The 26,979-nt window shown below is 34.3% G+C and overlaps 1 protein-coding gene, 1 long non-coding RNA gene and 1 other non-coding gene across 5 annotated transcripts in view; 1 reads left to right on the top strand and 2 right to left on the bottom strand.

The window, feature by feature from the left end:
- LOC124222705 (uncharacterized) overlaps positions 1–26,979 on the bottom strand; it is a 130,528-nt gene that overhangs the window by 60,570 nt on the left and 42,979 nt on the right. The gene's annotated exons all lie outside the window — the stretch shown is intronic.
- The window catches only part of thw (thawb), a 105,335-nt gene that overhangs the window by 56,603 nt on the left and 21,753 nt on the right, over positions 1–26,979 (top strand). For all 3 annotated transcript variants that reach the window (XM_046634891.2, XM_046634889.2, XM_046634892.2), the window contains one exon: positions 23,968–24,024. In XM_046634891.2, the coding sequence (XP_046490847.1) occupies positions 23,997–24,024 (28 nt within the window). In that variant the 5' untranslated portion in view covers positions 23,968–23,996. The remainder of the gene's footprint in view (positions 1–23,967; positions 24,025–26,979) is intronic.
- On the bottom strand, positions 21,157–21,229 carry TRNAF-GAA (transfer RNA phenylalanine (anticodon GAA)). Its single transcript has one exon. It is a non-coding gene; the product is annotated as a tRNA-Phe (tRNA).

Raw genomic sequence — 26,979 nt, 5'->3', positions numbered from 1 at the left:
CGAATTGAATTGTAACATGCAAGCTTTGAAGTATTTCGAGCTTGCGGAAAAATCAGGTCATTTTTCAATTTCCCGTTTACTTTGCGCTATGGATTTTCTTTTCTCCTTCTCTATAACGTCCTAGGAAGTCGAGCGGAAGTTACGATATTCTCGGAACTTGTTCGACTGTAATCCTCCCCGCACTTGTAGGGTAAACAACCGGTTTGTATGGGTGTAGCTGTATAGACTGCTACAAGGCGTTTGTAGCGAATTTCGAAAGCTTTCAAACTCACAAATGCATCTTCGAAAGCTTTTTTTAAACTCGGTTCTAAAATTCTTGGGGAAACATGCGTGTGTATTATTATTGCCGGGTAACAGAACGAAATGAATTTCCATGGTATTTCTTATCGGAGAATCACACGGCGAGGAGCTTTGGGTCGGGGTTGATATTCCGAATTTGAAAAGTTCCGAAAGCGCGAAATTTGAAGTAAAGGAATCGGAATGAGAATATTTAAAAATCTGAAACATTGAAATTCCAAATGATCCAAGATTTTCAGTTCCGTGAATTTCTGGCTCTGTGAAATTTCACCAATTTGATCTTTCTTTGTTTTGTTTTTCTCATTTTTTTCACCAACTCGTCGAGTAAATTACGCCGTGTGAGTATATTTTGATTTTCCAAATTTTAATCCATCGAAACTTTACTTTTCGGAATTCTGCTCTGTCGTAACTTGAATTTTCAAAATCTTGCATTTCAAAATCTTGAGTCGTCGGCTTTCCAAAGTTTGATTCATTTGCTTCAAATTTCGCGACCAAATAACTCGGAATTAAGCACTTTCGGAACTTTTTAAATTTGGAACTTCAACCCCGCCCGGGAGCATATTTTGCAAAATACTTTTTGTTTCTCAATTTTTCACAAAAATGCGTGTGCGTTATACATACAACTCGAAGTTTCTCTGATGGTGAAAAAGAATTGTTACAACTGTACAATTTTTCTACCAGGGTTTCATAATTTTTCGCAAAGATTGTAAACGATGTATTTTTAGTTTTCTATTCGTTTTTTCTAAATTTTGGAACTATTTGCTATTCGAGATGAGGCCGCCGGCTATAACGGCTCAATTTCGATTCGGCGCGAGCCCCTCATGAATACAAACGAATCTGCAATTGATATTTATCGAGCGTTACGAGTGGTGGAAAATTGAATCTGGAAATACTGCGGAACTTGCAAAGTTCCGGCACCGATTCTCACAGTTTTTACTCGCGCGGGATGCACCGAGAAAAATTTCTCTCCTTTGCGGCTATTTTACAGTCCGTAACTATTTTCACTTTCCAAATTAAAACAGCATTTAAACCGTTGTTTCAACGATATTCGTTTTACGAAAAAAAAGAAACAAAAACGTCCAATAAATTTGTCAAACGAAATTTTCGCACTTTCCTCTTTATCTCTCACTCTCTCTCTCTCTCTCTCCTCTCTCTCCGTCGTTCCTTTCATGAATAAAAATCGAAGATTGACGTAATAACGTTAAATAAAATTATACGACACTGCGCTGCTTCGCATCTTCAAGTTTCTCATTTCACCAAGACGCTGCAGCTGTGTCGGTTTATATATATGTATAATATTCATGCTGTTGCAACGCCGTGATATTACTTGGGAATTCAACCATTTCCGCCACCGCCTTTTACCGCTACCACTCCGCCAACTCCCGTCAAAACCTATCGCCACGAATCCGCTTTGTGCTATCAAGATCGAAACGACCGCTCCGTGCCTCGGTTTTTATCCATTCGTCGTAATATTATACGCTCAAATGCGATCTAATTTTTGCCTTTTTGCCTCAGTGATGATTTTTTTGGTTTTCTACAAACTTAATAAATTTTAGCTTCTGAGGACAAGAAATCACGTTTCTGCAATATTCATTTACACTAATTTACACCCGTATGTAAATTATAGTTTGTGAAAACGAGAATTAAAATGTTTGCAATACTCGTATATAATAATAATAACCCACACCTGTAGATACAAATTTTAGATTCGGAAAACAAGAATTCATATTTGCAATTCTCATAAAATTTGATTCCGTGAAAATCGCTATTCCTGCGGTTTCTTCTTCGAATTTTTTCAAACAGCTAATATTTTGAGAATTTATAAGCAATACGAGTATGCGTTTTGAATCGGAGAATTCAATTCCGAAATTTTTATACTCAATATTCACTTAACTTCGAGAGTATAAGCATCAAATTCGACTTTCATAAAAAAAAAAAAAATCATCAAAACCTTCAACAGCAACGTCAAGAAATTTATAAATTTGGTATTTGTTGACCAAACTACGATTTTTCCACTTCATTTTCCAACTTTACCGATCAACTGATATTTTCCAAAATTATAAACAGCCCGAATATTTGCATATTATATATTTGGGATTTTCTTTCCAAAATTTCGATACTGAATTGATTCACTGAAATTCTCCACAAGGATAATCAAATTTGAGTTAAATGGTACCCAGAAAAAATAAATAAATAAATAAATAATCGATAACCGAAAAAGGTGGTAAAAAAATTGTCCGCAAAAAAAGAAACAAAAACAACGGTGCTTCCAAATCTCGCGACGTTCTGTTATAAAATTGCCGAAATTATATGAAAATGTCATCTTTATCACAAAAGCGAGATAAAAATGCTGGCGAAAATGTATAAATATGATAAATGCGAATTATCTTTATTGAAATTTTTCGCCGACGTCGCGTCATTCGGATCTTCCACAGGCTTGGGGAATATTCGAATCTGGGTCGGGATCGATGAGGATAAATCCACGGGTGTGCAGCCGGTGTTGACGGAAGGAGGAAGTCGGGGTATTGAATTATGCCGTACCCTTTGAGGCTTGATTTCGGATGGAAAACTAATTATCTCGGGGGAGGGATTCGGGAACCGCGGTGTTGTGAAAATTCCTCGGATCATCTAAACCGTTAATTAACGCGGTTGCCGGTGCCACTGCTAAGTGGAACGAACAACATTTTGTCGGCCGCGGGCTCATTAGGAGCATTGAAAACTTCCCTGCCAACTTCACAAAGCATTCTCTGCGAGGGTAGTAATTAGTTTGGGTCCAATGATCAACTCCCGATTTATACACACCGACGCATCACGGATTTGTTCTTAATCCTTGCGCTTACACTGTTAAATATTTACGGATGAAAATTTCCTGTCCGCACTGAGAAAAATTTCATTTGTTACAGTGACTAGAAGAATTCAGTAAAACAGGTGACGTTAAAAAAACTGTTTGAACATTGTTGGGATTACGAAAAACGAGGCACGCCTAAACATTTTGCGCTAACGTCGATCCTTTTTTCGGTAATTGCAACGCAAAATCAGTTTGCGAGGTTTAATGTACTTTTTTAGTTAAACAAGGCTTTAACGTCAATTTATTCTTGCACGAGCGTTAAATTTTCGCAACGGTTGCAAGAAAATCTAGCAACAGCGATCGTGATGAGAAATAATAGTAACGGATACCAGACTTTCCGGTAACAGTTGGAAAACTAATTTTTATTTTCTACCTAGAACTATATTTTTCGATCGTGGTAAAAAATTAAAATAGTTAAGGACCGAGCGTTAACCGGAACAAAAAATTTCAGTGCGGATAGGGAAGAGTGAATTTACAAATATTCAGTTTACGAATAGAACAAATTTACCACACAATTTAGTAAATTCGAATTACTTTTTTCTGGTTTTTCTTATAAATTTTCGTTACGTCAAACATTTTTGTGTTTAATTTAAGACAAATATGCAGTTGTTTACGTCACTGCAAATAATTTGTGAATTTGCAACCCAACATCGTTATTTGATAACTATTTTCTAACGGTAAATATTTAGAAATTTTTATTCTATCGCGCAGTAATTCGAATAATTTTTTTTCTTGATAGTTTACACTCGGTCAATTTTCAGCTCAGAGGTATTGAAAAATCAGTGAGTTGTGATTTTTCGAGCAGATTGATTCATTTTCCGACATTTCGTTGTTTTATGTTTTTTTTTCTTCTATCGCGTCAAAAATCTTGTGTTACGCCAAAGTTCATTAATTTGCCCTGAAATGTAACAGTTAAAGATTATCCCAGAATTTTATCAATTATTTTCCGAAAAATTTTGGGGAAAAAAATTTTTCCCATTTTTGAAAACCTTAAGATAATTAAAAACTCTTGTTTTCACAATGGAAATGCGATACTTAGAATCAATATCTAATGGAAGGAAGGAAATTCAGCGGGAAATGAGAAAATTCTTCAGCTTCTCGAAGAAAGTTTTCCGATTTCTTTCTACGTTTGCATTCCGCCTTTTATTCTCTTTTGCCTTTGACTTGAAGGAGTTTCTCTTCTTCTTCTTCTTCTTCTTGTACCTCTTTTTTTTTTCTTTTCCTCTCACACTTTACCTTCTCGAGAACAAGGCAATAACAAATAACGATTTGCCAGTTTCGCTATGTCGCAAAGGGGCCAGCCGTAATCTTTAATGTCACCTGTGTGTCCGCAGGGATTTACTTTATAGTCATGCCGGGTACACCGACCTTAAGACAGAGAATAAAATTTTCGTTCCAAGTGAATCATCTCCTTGATAACCTATCGTTAACCATTTATCCGTAACCATAAGAAGTATAACTCCAATGACGCAAAAAAAAAAAAATCATTCATCTCAATCGAGATGACGGTTGTAAGAAAATAAAATATCACATAAATATTATCGAACGCTCTGATCTTGTGATACAAAATTTATACATATTTTAACAATCCGTTCACGATTAAAGGCACAAACACTTTATAAATAATCAATGATAAGTTGCCCAAGTCTTGCATCAGAAGCGCAAGTTTTTACATTTTTTTTTACTCCGATCAATCTGGTCTTGTTTACTTCCGTACTTATTGTCGATTTTTTTTCCTCGACTTTTTTTCTTTTTTTTTTTTATTATGATTAGTGCATTTTTACAACACCAGTAACGCGCAGAGTCGGATTATGCACAATGGACGGTATAACTTTTACGGCTCGAGGGAAGCGTGTGGAAATTTCTCGGGCCGGTTCATCGTAATAAAAACACACTTGCGCTGCATGTTGCATTCGATATGTTAGCTAAATCAACCGTTCGTTCCACTCGCCGCTAACGACGAGCGAAAAAGTATGTTGAAAATTACGTGTGTGAATTTTTTTATTTTCACGATAAAGCAGTATCGTTACGTGTATTGAATTATAATTAATCGCAGCGTTATTTTACAACGATAAGTAAGAAAAAAGGATCGATCAAACTTTTGTGAAAAAAATGTATTTTCAATTCTTGTTTGAGAAAACAATATAGATTAACATAAAATGTGTAAAATTCTTGCGAAGAATATTAGGAGCAGATAAAATATTTTATTTTCTTTTTTTTTCGTGTCAGTTAATTAAGCCTTAGGTTAAATTTTGGGTTTAAAATTTCTAACGGGATTTGTAATTTTAGATATTCCGTGACGGGATTAGAAGGCTGTGAAAAAGTGGGTACGAGAGAAGGTAGTTTGTCATTCCGTCGAGATAGAAGTGATGTTGAGAAAGGAAGGAAAAAAAATAAATAAAACGTGATGGGTGGATTAAAGACCGCGATTAACGATCCGCGCTGCTGACATTAAACGTGGATAATTCGGTATTCAAGAAATAGGTCAAAATTGATAAAAATTTGGTTATTGGAATGCGAGAGAGATGCGAGATCGGTCAGTGCGAGGTGAAACTTTTTCACTTTAAATTCGTGCCTGCGTTTTTGACACAGCTGTACATTTATACGGAAACGGAAGTTGTACGAGGAAATAAAAGGCTGGACGGAGATAAAATGAAAATGGATGTAAAGAAAAACAAAAAAAAAATGAATGAAATGCGATCTTTCGAGTGAATTCTAAACTCGTAACGTTATTTATGCAAAAAAGCTAATCCGTTGTGAATTAATATCAAAAAGTTGAAATTATATCGCTTGATAAATCACACTCGATTTTATTTATCAATTTATCTAATCGTCTATCTATATTTATCTATAACTTTCGATACTACTTTCCTTTTCTCTTGATCTGTAATTTAAATTCGACGAAAATTCTTCAATATCTTCGTGACAAAATTGTAACCTAACGAAATTTACTCTCCTGCCGAACGACGCAACTGCTTTCTCCAAATTATAGGCAATAAAATCCAAGGTTATACATATGTTGAAGAAGAGGCCGTGATATAGCGCAGATAATAAAAACCAGATGATATTCACTCGATACGAATTCCGTATTTTGATCATGTATCGTCTCTTCGCAAAAAAATAACATACTTGTTCAAAGCCTTCGAAATTAAGTCGCGAATGATTATTATTTTAAGTTAAACAGACTTCAGTCTTACATTAAAATTTTTGAACAAAAGTTATTCATATGCGAAACTGAAGTGTGATTGATTGTTATTTACAAAATTGAAAAACAAAATCACACATTTTCTCCAAACATTTACTGTAAATAACAGTTTAACAAACATCAGTTTTACATTAAAATTTTCGAACAAAAGTTATTTAAATGCGAAACCGAAGTGTGATTAATTGTTATTTACAGTAAATGTTTGGAGAAAATGTGTGATTTTTTTTTTTCAATCCGAAATATCGTTCCGGTCTCTACAAAAGCAAACCTTATCTAACAAGACCATTTTTTCTTTTACCAATTACGTGAAACAACATCAAAAATTTGACATCCAGAACAGAGACTCGTAATTATTGTTTATCGGTGTTATTTATCAACGTAAAAAAGACAAAGGTAAAATTTGTTTAATTAAATACAAACCGAAAGTAAGTAAAAAAAAAAATTTCCTTTTGCTGACTCGTGTTATCGATTGATAATGAATTGCTTTTGAAAAAAAAAAAAAAAAAAAAAATAACGTCGATCAACGAAATTTCTGCCACTGATTGGATAATTGGAGAGTCGGTAGGATGTTCGAAACATAGAAAGAACTGCAAGTTAGCGGCTCACGCACACTTGATTCATGGCAAAGAATTTGCATAATGTGGGAATCGGTTTCTTGCGCTATAAGAAGACGCATTGTTTCCCCGGATACCGCAATCCGTTTCGTTTCTCTCTCTCTCTCTCTCTTTTTCGCTCTCTCTCTCTCTCTCTCTCTCTCTCCACTTTGCTGCGTGCGCGTGTTTCGACGTGATTGTGAGCGCGTAAATTAGTATGTGGGAAGATTTCAGCCGCCGCGGAAGTACATCCGAACTCGTAATCCTTTAATAATAATCATACAGACTTGAATAACGGAAAGTTTCTTGTTTTAAAACGTACGTACTGCAAGGTTTTTCTTATTATACGTATGCCAGCGTTTGCGCGTTGAGAAACGCGGTGATGAAAAAATAACGAATACCTACCTCTCCGAAGTAAAAGAGAGAGAAGAAAAAAAAAAAAAAAATAAATAAAAATGAAGTCAAAGCAACATTCGATATATATTCGTGTTATTCCTGATTTTAATATCGAACTCCCTATTTTTTCATTGGAAAATTTACTTTTTTTTCCCTCTCCTTTAATTCCTTCGATGTTTGTTCATCTTTCTCCTATAAGACGTTAAACATTTAAAAAGTTTAATCAAGTTGTTTAATTCGGATTATTATACTTGCTATAAAAGAAAAGTGAAAATAAAATCAAAATAAAGACTGCAGATGTATTTTATTCCTGATCTTAATCCCCCCCCCCCTTATTCTTTCATCAAAAAATTGACATTTTTTTTTCTCTTCCACTTTCACCAATATTATTGTTTCATCTTTCTCCTATAAGACGTCAAAAATTTAAGCGACTCAATCAAGCTGTCTTATTCGGATTATCGTAATTACTGTAAATATATCCGGCATGCGAATCACGGGACGATGGATTAAATATATTTGCGTCCGTCTGGCGAGTCGAGTGATTGATCCGTTAATCATAGGCGGTGATTCTGATTATACGTATGTACGTAACCGGCTTATATGCCTACAAAATACACGTCTGAAAATTGCAGTAGGTATATAATCGCTTTAATGCAAAATGCCACTTATCTCCCAAGTGGATGAAAATAAAAAAATCGCCCACATATACCGTCGGAATTAATGAATAATATACTACGCCACGTGCAAAACCTGTAATTTGATTCCGCAATTCTCGGTCTTACGATTCTTAATCGTTGACTACAAATGCAGACCAGTTTCGAAAATATTTCGTCAATTTTTTTTTTTATTTTTTCCCTTTTTTCCATTCAAGTCAAACTATGATCTACAGATTACAGCCAATATTATTTACTGTCTGAAAATTTCCAAAATATTTTCATAATTTCTATTTTTTACACTTGGAATATTTATGGACCGGTTCCATTATGGAGCGATTTTTGTTTATTTTTTTTGGCACGTTCAGATTTTCTTTCAACGATTTCGTAATGAAACCGGTTTAGACATTTTTTGAACTGAAAAATAAAAGTTTTGAGCAATTTTTTTTTGGCTATTTTCAAACCGTTTAAACAATGTTTTAAAAAAATATTGCTGTTGAAATGTATGGAATAGAAAATACAGTTTTTGTAAAACTTTTTGAGAATCTTAAATAAGTTCGTTTTCACAATCGCTCTCAATATTTATAGATAATTAACCAGCTGGATAAATAATCGGAAAAAATTCAAGGTAGTGTTTCGGAGTTGAAACAATTGCAGAAAAAAAAGCTTTGAACAAAATCAGAAATGGTGAGGATCGGCCGTTTGTTGGGTTCGTATGGAATCTCCCATATATATATATATATTTAAGGATTTTAAATATCTTTTGGATGAGTAGATTTATCATAAAATGATATCAGTAATATAACACTAATGCATTAATGAGTTATAAAATTCCAAAGTTGAGAAAAAAAAATAAAAATTTCGCATGTTATTTAAATGGGAAATAAAAAGTCACGATTCTGCACCTCTAAATATTATTAGAGCCGAAACTTGGACAGCATCATTTTTTGGTCTTTTGGAAGAACATTTTCGACTTGAATTTCGAAAACAAACAAATAGTCGATTTTTTTTACACAGTCTGATGTATATATCGAATAAAATAACACTCACAGCCTTCTTCAATTTTCCTCCTCAACTCTCGAAAATGATCGATAAAATAAAATCCAGATAATTACACGCTTATTCGATAAATTAATCACGTCTAATACGCGTCTAGAATATTCATTCGGTGTGCGAATTCAGTAAGTATAGTGCGAGTTATAAATTAAGCCAGGGATTGTCGTGACGTGTTTCTAACAACTCGTAGAGTCTCTACTGCTAGTTGCACAGTATTTTTTTACAATCGGTTGTTTATACACACTCACACACACACAGAGCTATGATAGAATCAGGTAATTCACGTACACCTACACTCGGCTATCACGGACAGAGAGAGAGAGAGAGAGAGAGAGAGAGAGAGCGAAGAACGCGGGAACTCGAATGCGAAAGTTGACCCTTGAAGATGCGCTGACATTTAGCGTTAGTCGAGCCGCTGCGGGGCACGTCGCTTACTACGTCACGATTCCGTCACACGGATATTGGAATTTGATGCTTTTTACGAAGAGACAGGAAAATATTGAAAAAAGGAACGAGTCAGAAAAACACAAATTTTTAGTCGAGACGCGATTTTCTTTCTTTCTTTTTCTTTTTTTTTTTTTTTTTTCTCTTCGTCGTCGTTTCACGTCAGTTTACGCAAATTCGGACAAACGTTTTGTTCGTTTTTTTTTTCTCTTCTCTTCTTTTTTCATTTCCAGGTCATTGCGAGAAAAAAAAAAAAAAAAAAAAAATTCACCGACAAAATTCACTCGTCGTTGTGAATAAAATTTCACAGCAGGTGGATTTTGATATTTTGTTTTCTTGTGACTGATTAAATTGACATCGATTAATAACGCGTAGAAAACAAAAAAAGAAAAAAAGAAAAAAGAAGATAAAGATGAGGAAAAAAAAAAGTTTCGAAAGATTAGAAACAATTGGGTTGTAATTTTTTATGGTCAAATGACCCAAGGATACGTGCCTCTTTCTTTTTTTTTTCTTATCTTTTTGCTTTTTTTCACCGTTTCTTTTTTTTCCTTGCATTCTTTTTTCAACCAGATCTGGGTTTGCGGGCTAATTTTTCCTCGGGTCGTTGAGATCCCAAGGTGGTAAGTTAATCAGAGATTTTAAGGCCAGGAATGCGATGCGTCTTCAAAGGATTCATCACACGGTATTTACACTTGAAGTAGCCACAGTTTGACGTATATTACAGACATTATAAAGTGTGCCCATTCAAACTCGGGTGAAAGGCGAAACTGTTCAAAAGGTTTGATAAACTGTATTTCATAAATCCTCCGGCGGTCAAGAAAAGGAATGAAAAATATGGAAAGACCGGAGAAGAGACGGAAAAACTCTACTCTTCCAGTTCTTGTATATTTTTACTCCCAGGACAATTTCCGCGTTAAATTAACTCCGTTTATCTTCTTCTTTTTTCTTTTTTTTTTTTTTCTTTTTTTTTTCTCTCATACCTCTTATTACTCTTCTTGTTACGACCGTCGTTATTTTTATATTACTCTTACGTTTCATTTTTTCTCCTCTTTTTCTTCTTCTTCTTCTTCTTTTTCTTCTTCCTAATTTTTTCATTTAAGAATTAGACGATCATCGTGTCCCGGATTTAACATCACGTCTATACATATATATATATACATATATACATATACCTTAAAATTTAGGACTAGGTCAGGCCGCGAATTTATCCACCTTCAATTAATCACCGCTCTACAGTTTCTAAACTTTTATTACACTAGTACTTTTTTATCCTACATTCAACGATTTTTTCTTCCTGCTTCTCAAACCCTGGAAAGAAAATAAGAGAGAGAAAAAAAAAAGAAGAAATCACGCTTAGCATAGTTCAATTACGGTTCACAAGTCCGCATGAATTTATTATTTTTTTTTTGGTCAATTATTTACTCGCTATAATCGGCAAAATTTTTGCCATTTTTTTAATTGTTTTTTTTTTATTATCACGCTACAAAACGCGAATGGTTTCCAAAACGTTCGAAACAATTGAAAGTTTTTGATATTCCGCGTATTATTTTTTCTCGATACATTCGGTTTTTAATTATTCCGATTTAATTCGCTAAACGGTTTTTACCGAAAATTGTCCTCATTGTTTATGTCCAATAGTTGACCTTTGGAGGAAGAGAGAAAAAAAAAAAAAAGAAAGAAAGATTTACGCGAAAAAAACAAGTACGATTTCTAATTCGATTTAGCGATCGAGGAGCTCGGGTAAACAGTAATAATAAATAGTTAAAGAAAACAAATAGAAACAAGAGCTTATTCATCGTCCATTGTGTTTCGTACAAAGCAAGGAGATCCTTGCTAGCCGGTAGCTCTGTTTAAATTAATCTCTCTGTCCCCCTCCTCCTCCCCCCCCCCCCCCTCTCTCTCTCTCTCTCTGTCTCTTTTTCTCCCTACGGGATACCGACAGCGGACTGATTGTGAATAGAACTCGACGCGTCCATTGTACCTCCGCGATAGAAAATTAATGAAATCATTGGTGCGTTTGTATTTGCGGACCAAATAGAGTGTCACCACACACATGATATGGATGAAATATAAACTCGAGTTTAGAAGCCAGGGGTACGGTTTGTAAAAAAATTCCGAAAGTCAAATTACCGTCGATTGAAAGCGTAGAGAAACGAGAAAAATACGTAAGAGGGGTTGTCTTGTAGAAAAGATTTAAATTGCTAAGGCAAATATGTACAAATAAATTCATACCCGCAGTTTTTTTTTTTTTTTTTTTAGAGCCATGAAGATTACGAAGGACAAAATATTGAATCGCGAAAATAACGAAGAGTCAAAAAGTTCGCTTTTCGAACGTCGGACTCGTGCCTTTTTTCAAAACTTACAGGATTCCGAATTTATCAACATAACGACTGACCAAAGACTCGAAGAGTCAAAATTCCGAAACTCGCTGAGACTGAATTCAGTGACGAGGATTTGTCCGGCATGCGTATTGTATTTAGGTTTGCAGGCAGTTTCAAGCCGTGCATACAAGAGGGTTTAATCACGAATCAATTATGTAACAACAAAGAGAATGAAATCAATGTGCTGGAATTTTAATTGATCAATTCCAGTCAACCGCTGACGATTCATCGTTAATCGAATCTCAACAATGCTGAAATTTTAATCTATTCCGAAAATCCGTGATTCATTGGAAAGCATTTCTCTCTCTCTCTGAGCAAGAATTCCTCTTATCAATTGAGCCGAGTACTATAGATGGCAAAAAAAAATATCAGCAAGTCACTTGAATCGATCATCTTTTATGGCTTTTAACGCGTAAGTTGAAATTTTTGCAGGAGGAAAGGTCAAGTTTAATTTTTATTTATTTTTTTTTCTCTCCATCTTTTTCTTTTTCTTTTTTCGATTGTTCAGGCACGTCGAAAAAATTTGCCAAGGAAGAAGCTCGTTGGTAAAAAGTTAAAAGGAGTCCTGTGGATAAGATATCGTAGCGGAGGCGTAAATAAGGGGGAAAAATAAAACGTTCGAGGAGGAAAAAGGTGTGAAAAATAAAAGTAGGCGGAAGAAGATAAAGAAGGAAAAGGAAGCACGTGTCTCAAAGAAAGCTAGTGAATCTCGCGTTTTTATCTCGAGAAATCTTGCCGATTGCCTCCAGATGGGGAGGGGAGGGGATAAATTGAAACCCGGTTTCTACCGCGATTCTGAATTCCTGCACCTGAATTCCTTCCGCTTCTATTCTACGTCTGTATGGGAAACACCGTAATTGCATTTAGTGCAGCGGTTTGTACCTAGGTAGGTGTATAAATGTGAAAAATGAGGAAAGTTATCGTGTCCGTCTCTCCTCTCTGTGCAATGCGCACTTTTATTTTTCAACGTAAGTGGACTGCGTTAAAAGTTTTTTTTTTTTTTTTTTAAAGAACCACAACAACAACATAAAACGATAATAATATATACAATTACCTGCGATCCTTACACAGAGAGAGAGAGAGAGAGAAAGAGAACAGATATCGAAGAAGGTAATTGATATAAAATGAATTCAAATTATTGCAACAAAATTATAATATCAGAATCTTATACTTTCCGCGGAAAGTATCAACGTGTAATAAAATGAAAGAAAAAAATTTTGTAAACAAAACTCTCAACGAATAATAAATTTAGCTTTAAAATTCCAACCAACCGACACAAATTGTTAGGATCGAAGAGCGCGATAAGGAATTTTATTACAGGTCAGAGACTGCATTAGTCGAATTTATAATGTGGCGTCAAGTTTTTTTGGCCCGAGGTAAAATAAAAAATAAAAAATGGATCGTAGTAATTAAACACGATGACCGCGTGTTCCACATTTTATTACGTTTTGGTTTAATTTTCTTTTTCGTCCGTGTTTCGAGCTTAGACGTTTGTTCGGTCGATCATCGCCGGGGAAAAGAGTTAATTGAAATTCCTGGACCGGATGTAACGCCGTGTTTGCTATACATGATCGTTGCAAGTTATGCATGGGAGGGATTAGAATTTTTTTACGCCTGGCTTAGGATCGGGATGCGTGGAATATAAAAACGGTGTTTTCACAGTATCTTTATACAACTGTTCGTAATTGTAAATCAAAAATTAAAATCTCATTGCGGAATTCACGTCACTTATCTCATTAACGGACGATTTTTTATACAGTCGGTGATTAATTAGAGGTGTATAATTATATGTAAATTATCTTTGCATATAAATAGAGATATATATATATATATATTTATGTATAAACGTATAAGCAAACAAATATACTCGAATAAATCGAAGAAACTGCTTAAATTATATCATTTCCAGAAACAAAAAAAAAAAAAAAAAAAAACTCAAACTGCAAACTATAAAGAAAGAATTGATAAAAATTTCATGAACGCGTTTCTTTCATTTTAATTTTCATTCTTCTTCTTCTTCTTCTACTGTTTTTTTTTATTATTTTTTTATTATTTTTTTTTGTTTATTTTTAACCATCTTGAGGTACAATAAAGGGCAAATTTACCCTCGTAACTTTGTACACCGCTGTAACGGGGAAGATTCTTCGCTTTTTCAATAATCGAATTATCGCTTCACGCGCGGCAGAAGCAAATTGACTTTAGAAATTTAATTCCTTCTTTCATGCGGGCGAAACTGCGTTCGAAAGTATACAACATCTTTTTCTACCCTACTGATATATCGATGGAACGAAAAAAGAAGATAATAAAAAGGAAGAAATAAAATCACCGAGGGTGTCTATAGACGTGACGAATTTTTTTAAATTATCAAAAGCAAAGAGACAGCGAATGCCTTTTTTAAATATACATTTTTCATTATCGAATAGAAATTGAATCTCCGATGTCAGCTGAACGGAAACAATAAAGGATAACATTTTTCACAAATATTCTCTTCGATATCTGAGAATCGATCGATTTCACAAGGCAATAATTTCGTCACGATTGATTATTAAATTACTATAATAACCACGAATGGTCGATGAATCGATTAAATCTCATTACTCGATGCTTGTAATTTTGTTTCATTGCAAAAAATTAATTTCCGAATCGTGTTGATAATTTTAGAATATACATGAAACAATAAACAAAACGACGAGTACAATGCAACATGGGATAAAAAATAATGTTCTAAAGAGCTTCCAAAATAAAAAAAAAAATAAAAAAATAAACAAATAAATAAAATCGTCAAAATATCCTTGAGAGAAATTTTGTGCGGAATATAATAGACGATAAATATAATGATAATGTTAGTTTATAGACGATGTTTAGCGTCAATTCCCTACATCACGTATATATACGTGTATATAATACAATAGTCATCGACTTTTCGATGTCCGAGAAAGTCAATCACAATCACACGTCTTCGTGACTTTCACTTAACGATGTAGGTTCGATCATCTTCACTTTCCTTCTCCGCGTTTCGCACGCTATTGAATCATCGCCTGCCGTTTAATACGAAAAATTTCCACAACCGTACGCGTGTGGAAAGTTTTTTTTCACACTGCGACAAAATTTTTCACCGTATTTTTTGAATTCTCTATGGGCAAAAAATTCTATCGTCGCATATTCAATCAATTTAGCGCAGATTGAAATTCGCTGCGCGGAGAGAGCTTCTTTTAGCATTGCGAGTTATTTCGGCAAAACAGGGAGGGGAGGGGAGGATAACAGTGGTAAAAAACCAAATCTATCTGTATTTTATATATATATATATATTTAGTTACGCGATTTCGCTGCATGCGGGTCATGTGGAAATAAATACAAACATACATGTGTACGTGTGATTAATTGACGAAACGACAATCACAGTCATTTCTCTGCACTGCGCTCTCGAATGATCGATAAAAATAAAGAAAAACGACTTGCTGTATGGCCGAATTTTTGCCTGAACGTATATAACAAGGTTTAATGCGAAATGTGTATTTTTTCGTAGCCCGAGGATTTAGGTAGTATTATTATCATTATTGTTGTTATTATTCCTTATTTAGCGAGTTTCTCTTCGATATCAGCTGCTGGCAGTAATCGAATTTACTCACTTTTTTTTTTTTTTTTAACTCTGCACAATATCTGCCAATCACAAAATATTATTGTTGTTTTATTCAATACGATGAAATCATCAGGGATCGATGTGAAATTGAAAATCAATCCGTGAGATGAAGAAACAAAACATTTACTCAATGTTCAAGAATCTATGAAGCGATTGATGTTATTTTGCATGTAAGTCTGCAAAATTAGTACTTTAGTAGAAAAAAAAAAAAAAAGATATGTATCGTGATAATGTAGTTTCAAATTCTTGATTTCAGAAATAATACGTGAAAAGATGCTTATTACCTTGTAAATTTTTATCTCAACCGTGTTCTAACCTGATACAAATAATTTCACGCAGCAGACACGACATTTTTTTAAAAGAACATTTGCGTGTCTGATAAATGAAACCAAAAACAGCTTCCTAGCTTGCATAGTTTTCAAGATATTTCGGTTAATAGACTGTTTGAAAAATTCAAGTCGGATGATTCATCTTTCAGAATTTTACTAACGAGTTCCGGTTTCACGAGGATTCGTTTGCGGTTAAAAACTATCAAGGTTCCGGAGGGGACGTGAAAAGAAAAAAAGTTATATTAAAAAAAAAAAAAAAAAAACACTGGCCTCGTGTATGTATGTGTATATATATATATATATATATATATATATATATATATATATGCATGTAAATTATGCACCATGGCAACGAAGTCTCGGGGCTAATCGCTCAATTACGGAGACAATCCGCCTGGATCAATGTTACCATCTTATTGCTCGTCGTTATCCTCTTGATCCTTTTTCCCCCGGAATTTTTCCCCTCATTCTTTGGCAATCACCGATCAAATCCCTAGTTCGATTATTGTAATTTCCTTAAATCGTACGAATCACGTAGAAATATTGTTTCCTTTTCAAGTTTCGCTTCGCTTTCGTCTCTCTCTCTCTCTCTCTAGTACCAGGCGTTGATAGAAGGTTACGAAAGTTTGGTACGTAACAAGATTTTGCCTCCCTCTTCCATCTTCTTCTTTCGACACTTCCTTGGTAAATTCGCTTAGATACTAACTTTCCCCCCCCCCCCCCCCCCTGACGCAGTCTCCATTTTTAAAACAGTTGAAAATTGACGTTGAATAACGGATCGGAGACGCAGAGAAACGAAGACAAAGAAAGTAAATTATTTCACGTGTCGTCTTATTTTTTCCATATTTTTTAATTTGACAATTCACTTTTTGTCTTTATATATATATATACATATATACGTTTTATGTGAGAAGAGAAGATAAGAAAAAAAAAAAAAAAACGTCAGCGAGGTTAAACCGACCTGCAATTAAAAAGCGCGGGTGCCAAAAAATCGCCAATTATATCGTAATTGTGACAATATAAAAGGGGTGACGTCCGTTTTTCGTCGGTGAAAATAAACCGGAGCAAAAACAGTTCGAGAAAAAAAAAAAAAAAACGAATAGAAACAATCGGCAATGTAATTTCTACGCGCTGCGGGTCGTGTAATTATTTATAATAAATGTAATTAAACGACGCCGCGGAGTACTGTAACATAATTAATAGCACCGCGTAACGAATTATGCGGTAATTATCAAAATTAACAGTTGTATTAATATTTATCTACACATCGTACGTTCGCGGTTAAATTTGCAATGTGAAAAACAGAACGTAACCGACGATAAAAGAATTCGTTAAGAAAAAAAAAAAAAAATAATGGGTTCAAGTGGCAAAAATTAAGGGAAACAGAAAAAAAAAACCAAAGAATATTGTATAGTTGAAAAAAAAAAAATAAACACACGATTGTGACAATTTATTGCTCATCTCGCTGACGTGATTAAGAGAATTGGACCTTTTTTGACGTAAATTTTTTTTTTTTTTTTTTTCACTTCGAGTCGAGTGTTTGTAATTTATGCAGGTTTGTTTGCAGATAATTATTAAAAGCGTGCATCACGTGCAGCTGTCCTGTGACACGTGATACATGCGGTAATGAGCCGTATTCATGCTAACAATTTTCAACAATTATCCTTCTAACCATTAAAGATAGTTCAACGCTTATACGTAGCACTTTCTCCTAATTATATCTTTGTTACGGGTAAACAGAGCCTCTCTCTCTTTTCTCTCTTACACCGCATACGGTGTATTTTCATATTATACTTAATATATAATCGTTGCTGCCCGTCGTGGATAATTTCATTTGAGTTTAAATTCACTCCTTCCTAATTGTCAGATTTTTACAATTATTCTTCTTAACCAGTTGACGTAGGTATACGAAAAAGAGTTTCACATAAACGTTTTTTCTAAAATTATCAAATATCGTTACGGAAATTAGATTTTGAAAAAATTATTATTCTTAAAAATCTGAACTAAATACAAAGTTTTTCTTTTTTACTCAACTCGTCTTCTTTTTTTGTTTCCTAGCGTGATAAATATTCCCGCGTACAGGCGACAAAATTATTCAAATTGCACAGGTCTAAAATATGACTTGTAGAAAATTACGTCGAGCTTTATTTATTATTTCGTTTTTTAAAGGGAAAACCGTGCAATGCATGTTTGCCAAATTCACAACAATCGAATGATTGACGCTTGCGTAACGTGGATTATTAAATTATTGCGAGGAGTATACAGACATAATATTGATATATGTATATTTCATGCTCGGTGAATCCAATTATTCAAGTTTGTAAATTGGGTTCGGTTCGGCGCCCGCTTCTGCGGAAACCCTCGAGTAAGTATTCTGCTCACCACGACATTACTGCACTTCTCCATTCGCGTCTATCACCTGCATAAAATATATATATATAAATATATATATATTTAATAAATATTATATATAATTAAGAGTGGGTAATAAGATTATCGATCTTGACGAAGTGAAGCGACTCACACACGTACATGTATATATCACTTCGTCAAGATCGATAATCTTATTACCCACTCTTAATTATTTACGCGCCTGAAGTTGTAGCCTGTGGATCAAACGATTCGGGAAAATTTAATTTCCACTTTGCGAGAGGACGCAATTATTTATTTGCGAAGGAATTAATTGTATTCAACGATGGCGTGAAAATTTCAATCTTTTAACGCGATCATTGTAGCGAAAATTAATAATCGGTATGTACAAAAAACCACAGTTTTAAAATTTAAATTCTTTAAAAAAGCATCGTTTGAATTTCTAAATTAATGATGAGATTTTTTTTGAAATTTTAATAAACCACGGTTTAAAATTGCTTTATAAACTGTGCAATTTTGGTTAGATGGTTGAAAACAGCGTTTCGTAAAATCGTAATTAGTCGATCAAAATATGTACAAATTACAAATGTGATTTGTAATTTAGACCGCAATGAAATTGTACAAATTACGTTTACACCGTAATTGGTATTTTATTCGGTGCTAATTATAATAAAATAATGTTATTCGTATTTTATTTTGTCCGACTTGCGCAATACAAATTTTATTAAATTTTTATTTTACCGCGGTTGGCAAAATATAAAATTATATAATATTAACTCAATTTTGTTTCAATTCAAAATAACGAAATGCAAATTTAATTTTTATTTCATTTCCTGTCTATTGACATATACAAAAACAATTTGTATTTTGCTGTATTTTTAATTTTCCATTTGGCTATTTCGCAACTACGAAACATCGAGTGTTATAATTTGCATTTCATATCTCACTCCGACTAAGAGACAAAAACTTCAACTAGTATTTTTGTTTTTATCTCTGATTAAGAAATGGTGACGCTTAATTTGTAGCTTACTTGAAAATGTAGATGATTACAAATCGTGATAAGGCGGTGGACAATACTCGTTTTCAGAAACATGTAAACGAATGAAAACACATTTGTTCGAATTCTGATAAAATTTGATGGTAAAAAAGGGAATCAAAGATGAATTTTTTCAAATGGAAACAAAACAATGATAATCAGCAATAGTCAATATGAGAATAATTTCGTTCAATTCGACTAATTTTTCCCTATTAATTTACGCATACCCAAGACACGCCGGGAATGACTTATATATCCGCGCAATTAGAGTAAGAAAATGATATATCTCGACTTGATCCATCCGTCGTCTGGGTATAAACTCGTAATTAGTTTTGACGCCGAGAGCAGCTGGAGCCTACCGAACTTGTAACGTTGTAGCCTAGTTTCCCATTGTTAATTCCGCAACTAAACCGCCGCATTACCGCGAACTTCCAAAGTGCTCGCGGTTTCCGCAATTTCATTTCCGCCTCTCGGATTCTGCATCTTCGGTCTCTCCCGCCGCCTTAAATCCCGTCTGCTCGCTTACCATTTTTTACATTCTCGTTTGTTTTTTAATCACTTCTTTGCAAGATTTCGGTCACTTGCGAAATCTGCTGTACAACCCTACGTGAATCTTTTGAAATTCTTGAAATTTTTGTAATTCCATGAAATCATTTCAAATTATCCGAAATTTTGAAGAAACGATTGAAATCTTTTAAAATTCTTTAGTGTCTTTTGAAATCCCTTGAAATTACTTTGAAATCACTTGAAATCTTTTGTAATCCTTTTGAAATCCTTTGAAATCTTTGAAATCTTGGCAATCTCTGAAAACCTATGAACTCGTTTAAAATCTGGTGAAATATTTGAAAATAATTTGATGCATTTTTAAATCCTTTGAAATTTTTTGAAATCCATTGTACTCGCTTGAAATTCTGTCAAAATCACTGAAATCTTTGCTGATCTGTGAAATCGTACAAAATTACTTTACATCTTAAGAATCCTTTTGAAATTATTTGAAATCCCTAATCCCTTGAAATCCTTGAAATAATTTCACGTATTTTGAAATCCTTTGAAATCGCTGAAATTTCTGATATCTTTGAAATTTTTGGAAATCCATGAAATCGTTTGAAATTACTTTACGTCTTATGAAACCTTTTGAAATCACTTGAAATCCTTCGAAGTCCCTGGAAATTTATCAGAGTCTCATTAAATCTTGTAAAATCTTTACGAAATCTTGAATCCTTGTAATCGCGTGTACACTAAAATTCTTTAGCAATCAGCCTTTCGTTAGTCTATATTACATCACATGCAGTAATATTCAATCAGGCAAATCATCCATGTCCGTCAAATATATATATATATATATACACATATGTATATATGACTGCACCTAAATCGACATTGCGATTACGCGCCGTAGCTTTGAATCCACGATCAGCGGGATTATTAATCGCGGACTTCGTAACCTCGTCAACCTCATCTAATAATCGCGATCATGATCTGTCTGTAAAAGACACTCGAATTGATTTCCCAAGCGTAATCAGAACCGGAGATATCTTTCTCCAGGCTGATGTACATGCACTCCGCGATGCGCTTGATTAACGGAAATCTGATTCTCCCTAAGAATTTTCCGCCGATGCATTCGCGAATCTCGCTTACGATAGAGAAATATTTCAAACAACCGTATATCTCCCAATTCTAATGGTAATTTTGCCCGCTCGTCTTGAAAGGAATTTTAATTTTTTTTGTCATGTTTAAAAAAAAAAAAAAAAAACATCGGCATTTGTACCTTGTAAAATTATTTACAATTCAATGTTATTATACGTAAGTGCGATGATAATTGTTTTTCAAATCGTAATAGTTTATTATATGCTCCGGCGAAAATAACGTGTGTTGAGCAAATTGCAAAATAGAAAAAAAAAATGCCACTGCCGAAACCCGGGATTGAACCGGGGACATTTAGATCTTCAGTCTAACGCTCTCCCAACTGAGCTATTTCGGCTGACAGTAACGCTTTCGATTTCATACGATTTAATTCGACCCAATTTACACTAATCAGTTGATGTTTATCGGAATAAAATTTTAACCGTATTTAATCAACTCTTGAGCCAAATTTAATCTAGGAGTTGGCCAATTTTTTTAAAGAATACATAAGAAATGCAAAACGATTCAATTGAATTCACCTTTCTTACATTAACTTTAGATTGAATAATTTTTAACAATACATAATATTTGTCAATAAATTAGTGTAAATTTTGGTGGCACAATGCTAATATTATCGTAGTTAATCATTTGTTTATTTATTTATCCACACCCTAATTGTAAGCGAACTTTGTTTTCCCATCTCATGTCGTACTTGTACAGTGCGAATAATCATAATCGACTGCTTTCACTGTTTATAATCATACGAATTCGTTTATAATACGTGGTTTCAAAATATCCCACGCTCTTACCGACGTGCGTGTGATCAACGAATACATACAATTATTATTTTTCCACATCATTTCGCCTCGACGCACTTGTTCCGTTATCTCACAATCAGATGTATCGATATAATTTTTCTCTTATAATTATACGCGCTTAGGTTTAATTTCTCGATCCAGGCTCGATTCTACGCCGCTTTCACAACGTTGCAGACGCAATCGTTTTCCTCGCACGTATCATTATCTTTAGTTCTGATATTCTATACGACTCAACGGGTTTTTGCGGTATCCGGTCGGGCATTCGGCGTTTGATACCGATCTATATCGATCGGCCCTTGAGGTCCGCACTTCGTACCGTAAGAAGCGCCGATTCAACGTTACGAAGATTTTAAACAAAGGCTTAAACAATGTTCGAAACGATGTCGAAACGGATAAATGTCGTTTTCGCTGTTAATTATCGTTTGTATAATAACAACGGCACGCCGCAGGGATTGAATATATGTAATAATATTATACCTCGTATACGTGTCGTTCAAATTCACTGATCGTTTTCATTAATCATTTAGCGGGGATCGGCCGATGACGAGACGACACATTTACCCCGCATTCGACGTTTATATTCTAATAATTGTTGTTGTGGAATAATGTGAAAGTCCCGCGGTTGCATCTAATGATAAATCTTGCAATGGGGAATAGGAGGATTTATTATACATCGTTTATAAGAATCGTGCGAAATTGAAGCGACGCCAGATTTATTCCTGTACGAAAATTATACGCCTGAAGAATAAACGATGCGCAATATCGTTGTGTATAATTATAATACACTCGAGGCAGAAATGTTTTACTCGTCTTTACGCAACGCTTAAAAACCGATTACAAATGTATTTCTCAAAACATTGTTGAGAACTATCAATTATTCGCTAAATGTCCCGCGCTCGTTTTTTTTTTTTTTTTTTTGGTTTTTTCTTGTTCCAAATCTTATTCCATTGTCATTGATTAATAGACGCTTGTAATTTTTAATGCAGTTTTTCAATAAACGTACACGATTAACGATGTCGAAAATCGAACAGAGATTCGCGGTGATTCAAAAAAAAAAAAAAAAAAAAACTGTAAGAGACACGTTTCAAGTGTATAAGCGATTATGAATTTTGACCGAAATTAAGGCCCCTCTTAATTTTTGATTGAACATGAACACAGAGAAATAAAAAACGAAAAGAACTTGGCCAGAAAGTCGGTTTTTACATTGGGGGAAATTTTTAGTTCCGGTTACCGCTCAGTCTTTAACTATTTTCATTTTTTACCACGATCGAAAAATATAGTTCCAGGTAGAAAATGAAAACTAGTTTTATCTAGTATCCGTTACTATTCTTTCTCATTACGATCGCCGTTGCTATATTTTCTTGCAACGGTTGCGAAAATTTAACGCTCGTGCAAGAATGAATTGACGTTAAAGCCTCGTTTAATTAAAAAAGTAGAGTAAACCTCACAAACTGATTTTGCGTTGCAATTACCGAAAAAAGGATCGACAATATCGCAAAATGTTTAGGCGTGCCTCGTTTTTCGTAATCCCAACAATGTTCAAACACTTTTTGTTAACGATACCTGTTTTACTGAATTTTTCTAGTTACCGTAACAAATGAAATTTTTCTCAGTATGCAAATTGAACAATACGACGATCGATTGGTTCAGCTTCAGTTTTCTCGATTTCGTAACGATCTATCGAAACAGCATCCGCATACTTAGCGTGCCGAGTGTACGTGTATAATCCGAATTATTACCAAGCGAGACGAATTGTTGGGACCAAGTTGAATAATTTAACAAAGCCGGTTTCCCCGGGTCTTAATTGCAATCCTCTTATGCTAATTCCGGGCGAAAACACGAGGCGTTGATAATTATATGTACCTATGCATGGGATTTCGATTGTTCCAATTGTTCCGAAATCGTCTCGAGCACTTTGAGGCGCCGCGCCAGCTAAAACCGCCATTGTTACAGCGATGCCGTATTTCGTTTGCCTGTAACGGCCGCAATACCGATTCTAACCGAACCATTATTCTCGACGAACAATCGAACCTTCCTCTGGCTGATGAATAATAAATCGTCATTTATTTGTATGCGCATATTTTGTGTAATTCGATATCGACAAGAATAAATATGGAGACCTTCAAGGGGGGAAGAAGAGACGTGCGCCCTTTTTATTATTATTATCATTATTATTTTTGTTGTTGTTGTTGTTGTTGTTATTATTTTCTCCTCTATCGATAATTATTCCTTATATTTTTTTTTTATTAATCCACGTGTTTCGTTTTTCATGTTTCAGGAGGTCTGAGCAGCGATTTACTTGGGACAATGGATCCCAATTTATTCACACTTTTGTGTAAGTACATCCAATCATAATAATTAGACGGAATTGCTTTCTTCTCTTCACTCGGCGGCTAATTCTTCGGGATTGCAATCAAGCTTCTTCGTTTGTCTGATACATTATTCAAAGAAATCGAACCTTTGATCAGGCTTGAATTCGATTATCATTTCAAAATTGTATTCGCGAGGAGAGTTTTAAAGAAGGATTCTAAAATATGAGTACTTCAAAAAACAAAAAAAAAAAAAAAAACAATTAGATAAAAAAAAAAGGAGCGACTACATGTATGTACACAGATTCAAATCGTTTACACGTAAGAAATTGCACGACGGTCTATCCGAGATACGACTTCGCACTTTTATCTCTGGGAAAACGATGTCGGGAGGAGGGAAAAGAAGAGAAGAGTAAAAAATATTCACGGTCAGGAGGGTGAGGAGGGTGAAAATTCGCTTTTAGTAGTCGTATAAATGAGGTCTCGTGAAGCCGCGTTGATAAATGGGAATATCGTGCGTGTTCGAGTCGATGCTTTTGAATAATGCGAAGACGTTAGTCGAGGTCAAGTAACAGAGCGTCTATTTCACCTGTCAAATAATTTCTCTACAATGGTTACATTACACGGGCATCCATCCATTTTTCGGAAGGCTGCTTGCAGGTTTGGCAATAAAACGGGCGTTTTGTTTCAAACGCGATGTCTACTAAGCTAAAAATAATCGAACACGATTCGATTACATTGGTAAAAATGAATCGATTAATCCAATATTTTGTAACTTTTTTTTTTGAAACGGCGCATTCGAAACCAAAATCTCGTAAATTTCAGTATGCGGTCTTAATAGCGGAAAAGTTTTATTTCGATAATTTGTAGTTTCATTGAAAATATTTTTCAATTTTAGGTGAAATTATTCATTTGTCTTTCACTTATTATGTCAAATTGGTAATTAGTATGTAGGACAATGATAATAATCGATACTTTAATCGCATAAATTGATATTGCAATGCGTCCTTTATACGAGCAGGAAACAAAAAACGATCGCGAGGAAAACTAATCGAATGTGTCGATTAATAGAGTTTGAAAAATAATCGATTCTACTCGATTCATCCGAAAAAAAATAATCGATTTAATAGAAAATTGATTACTTTTCGTCATTCTTAGCCTCCCGCGCATAAATTTGTCCTCAATCGACGTTTCAGGCCATTGTTTTCGATTAATCGTTGCACCGGCAAACTCAAGGATTCGACAAGGTTCGCGAATCGTCAAGGACGCGCCATCGAGGAATTGACCATATTAAAATAAAAAAAAAAAATAAAAACGTAACTGTAAAACGGCATTCTTTTTTTTCCTGTATCAAACTCGTCTCTTAAACTGTACAAGAATCGAACGGTCAAATATTTTTTCAATTGATAAATCATCCGATAAATGAACATTTTTGTTTTCTTTTATCACCCGACTCGCGAACCTGACGAATTAATTATAGAACAGGTATTGTGAATATTCAAAATTATATTATAACAATTCGAAAAATGATTTTGCAATCGAAGGATTTTTCGTTAAATTGCTTCGTTTCGGTCTAAGGCATTCAATGTATATATATATATATATATATATATACCTTTATTCAGCTCAAGGTTGAACTCTATTGAACGAATTTCATCATGCTTTTTATTATACGGCTACCAATTTCCCAACGACACGTAATTTATGGATTACGGATCGTCTTTTGGAGAAATTTCCGGTCTCGTTAGTAAATTGCATTGAATTTAGATCGGATGTGAAGGTCGAAGAAGATCTGTGAAACTCTCGTGTCGGTTTGATCCTTATTCTTTTTTTTTTTCTCATTCTCCGCAGCTTCTCGTTTTTTCAAACTTGTAAATTATCGTCAAGACGGGAGAAATTCTGCAGATTTATCACAGTCTCTCTGAATAAATCTGTTCTAGTGTTTTTTGAAAGCCACGAATCTTAGATCGAAAAAATTCGAAATGGCGTTTTGAAAACCTTTTTTTCGTCATCTTGGACCCGAAAACTCCAATTTTCTGGAATTGATTCACGTAATATTATCCAGATTAACTGAATACTTGAAAAATTAAATAGGCTTAATGTAGAACATCGTCGGACCAACAGCTGAGAAAATAGGATGATGGTACGAAGAAATTTTAACCTCATTCAGATTTTTATTTCAATCTAAGTCTCAGTAGTAATCAATAGAGTTTTAGTCCTTGAATTACACTCATTGCTTAGAAATTAGACTGCTTGGTTGTTATTCAGTTTTTTGGCAACCACTCATACTTATACTGATGTAAAGAACAATCGTACAAATATAGAATAAAGTTTATCTATTGAAGTAATTTTATATTTCAATGCAACGTGATGGCAATGAATGAAAAACTCTTGTTGAGTCTTGAAAATGAAAAAGTTTCTAATTTTCGTTTGATTGGACAGGTAAATTTGACCAATGCCTTGCAGATTCAAATAAATTGATTTCGAAATTACAGGTAATGCAAAATCTCGTATTCGTTACGAACAATCGGTTTTCGAATGTACAGAAGAATCCGCTTAAAAGGATGCTCATTTCGTAAAGAAATAATGAGAAATGATCAAAAATTCGGGTAATAAGGGAAGCCTTTCAAAGCTTCTGATCAACCAAATTTGAGGGTACCAAAATTTTCAATCGAAATTATTTTAATCACACGTGTACGTAGAGGATTGCACCCACAGCTTATAACACTTACTGCGCAAACGTTGAGGGGTCAAAATTTACGTTCTCTTTTTACTTCTCGCTAAATATACCTGAGTTAAGAAAACTACCAAATGCGGTCAGGACTAACGTTTATAATTTAATGCAGGATTTTTTAATTTGACATTTTGCCAACGTGGTGCCATTTCAACTTTTGAAAATAATATAGAATCACGTTGAGCCACCTGGATGCAGAAACAGAAAGTTTCCTCAATCCAGGACTGATATTGTATGAATTCTACAA

Source organism: Neodiprion pinetum, chromosome 7 (genome assembly GCF_021155775.2).
Source record: "Neodiprion pinetum isolate iyNeoPine1 chromosome 7, iyNeoPine1.2, whole genome shotgun sequence".
Classification (NCBI taxonomy): domain Eukaryota; kingdom Metazoa; phylum Arthropoda; class Insecta; order Hymenoptera; family Diprionidae; genus Neodiprion; species Neodiprion pinetum.
The sequence above is the reverse complement of the archived record's forward strand: the minus strand, read 5'-3'. Positions and strand labels throughout refer to the sequence as shown.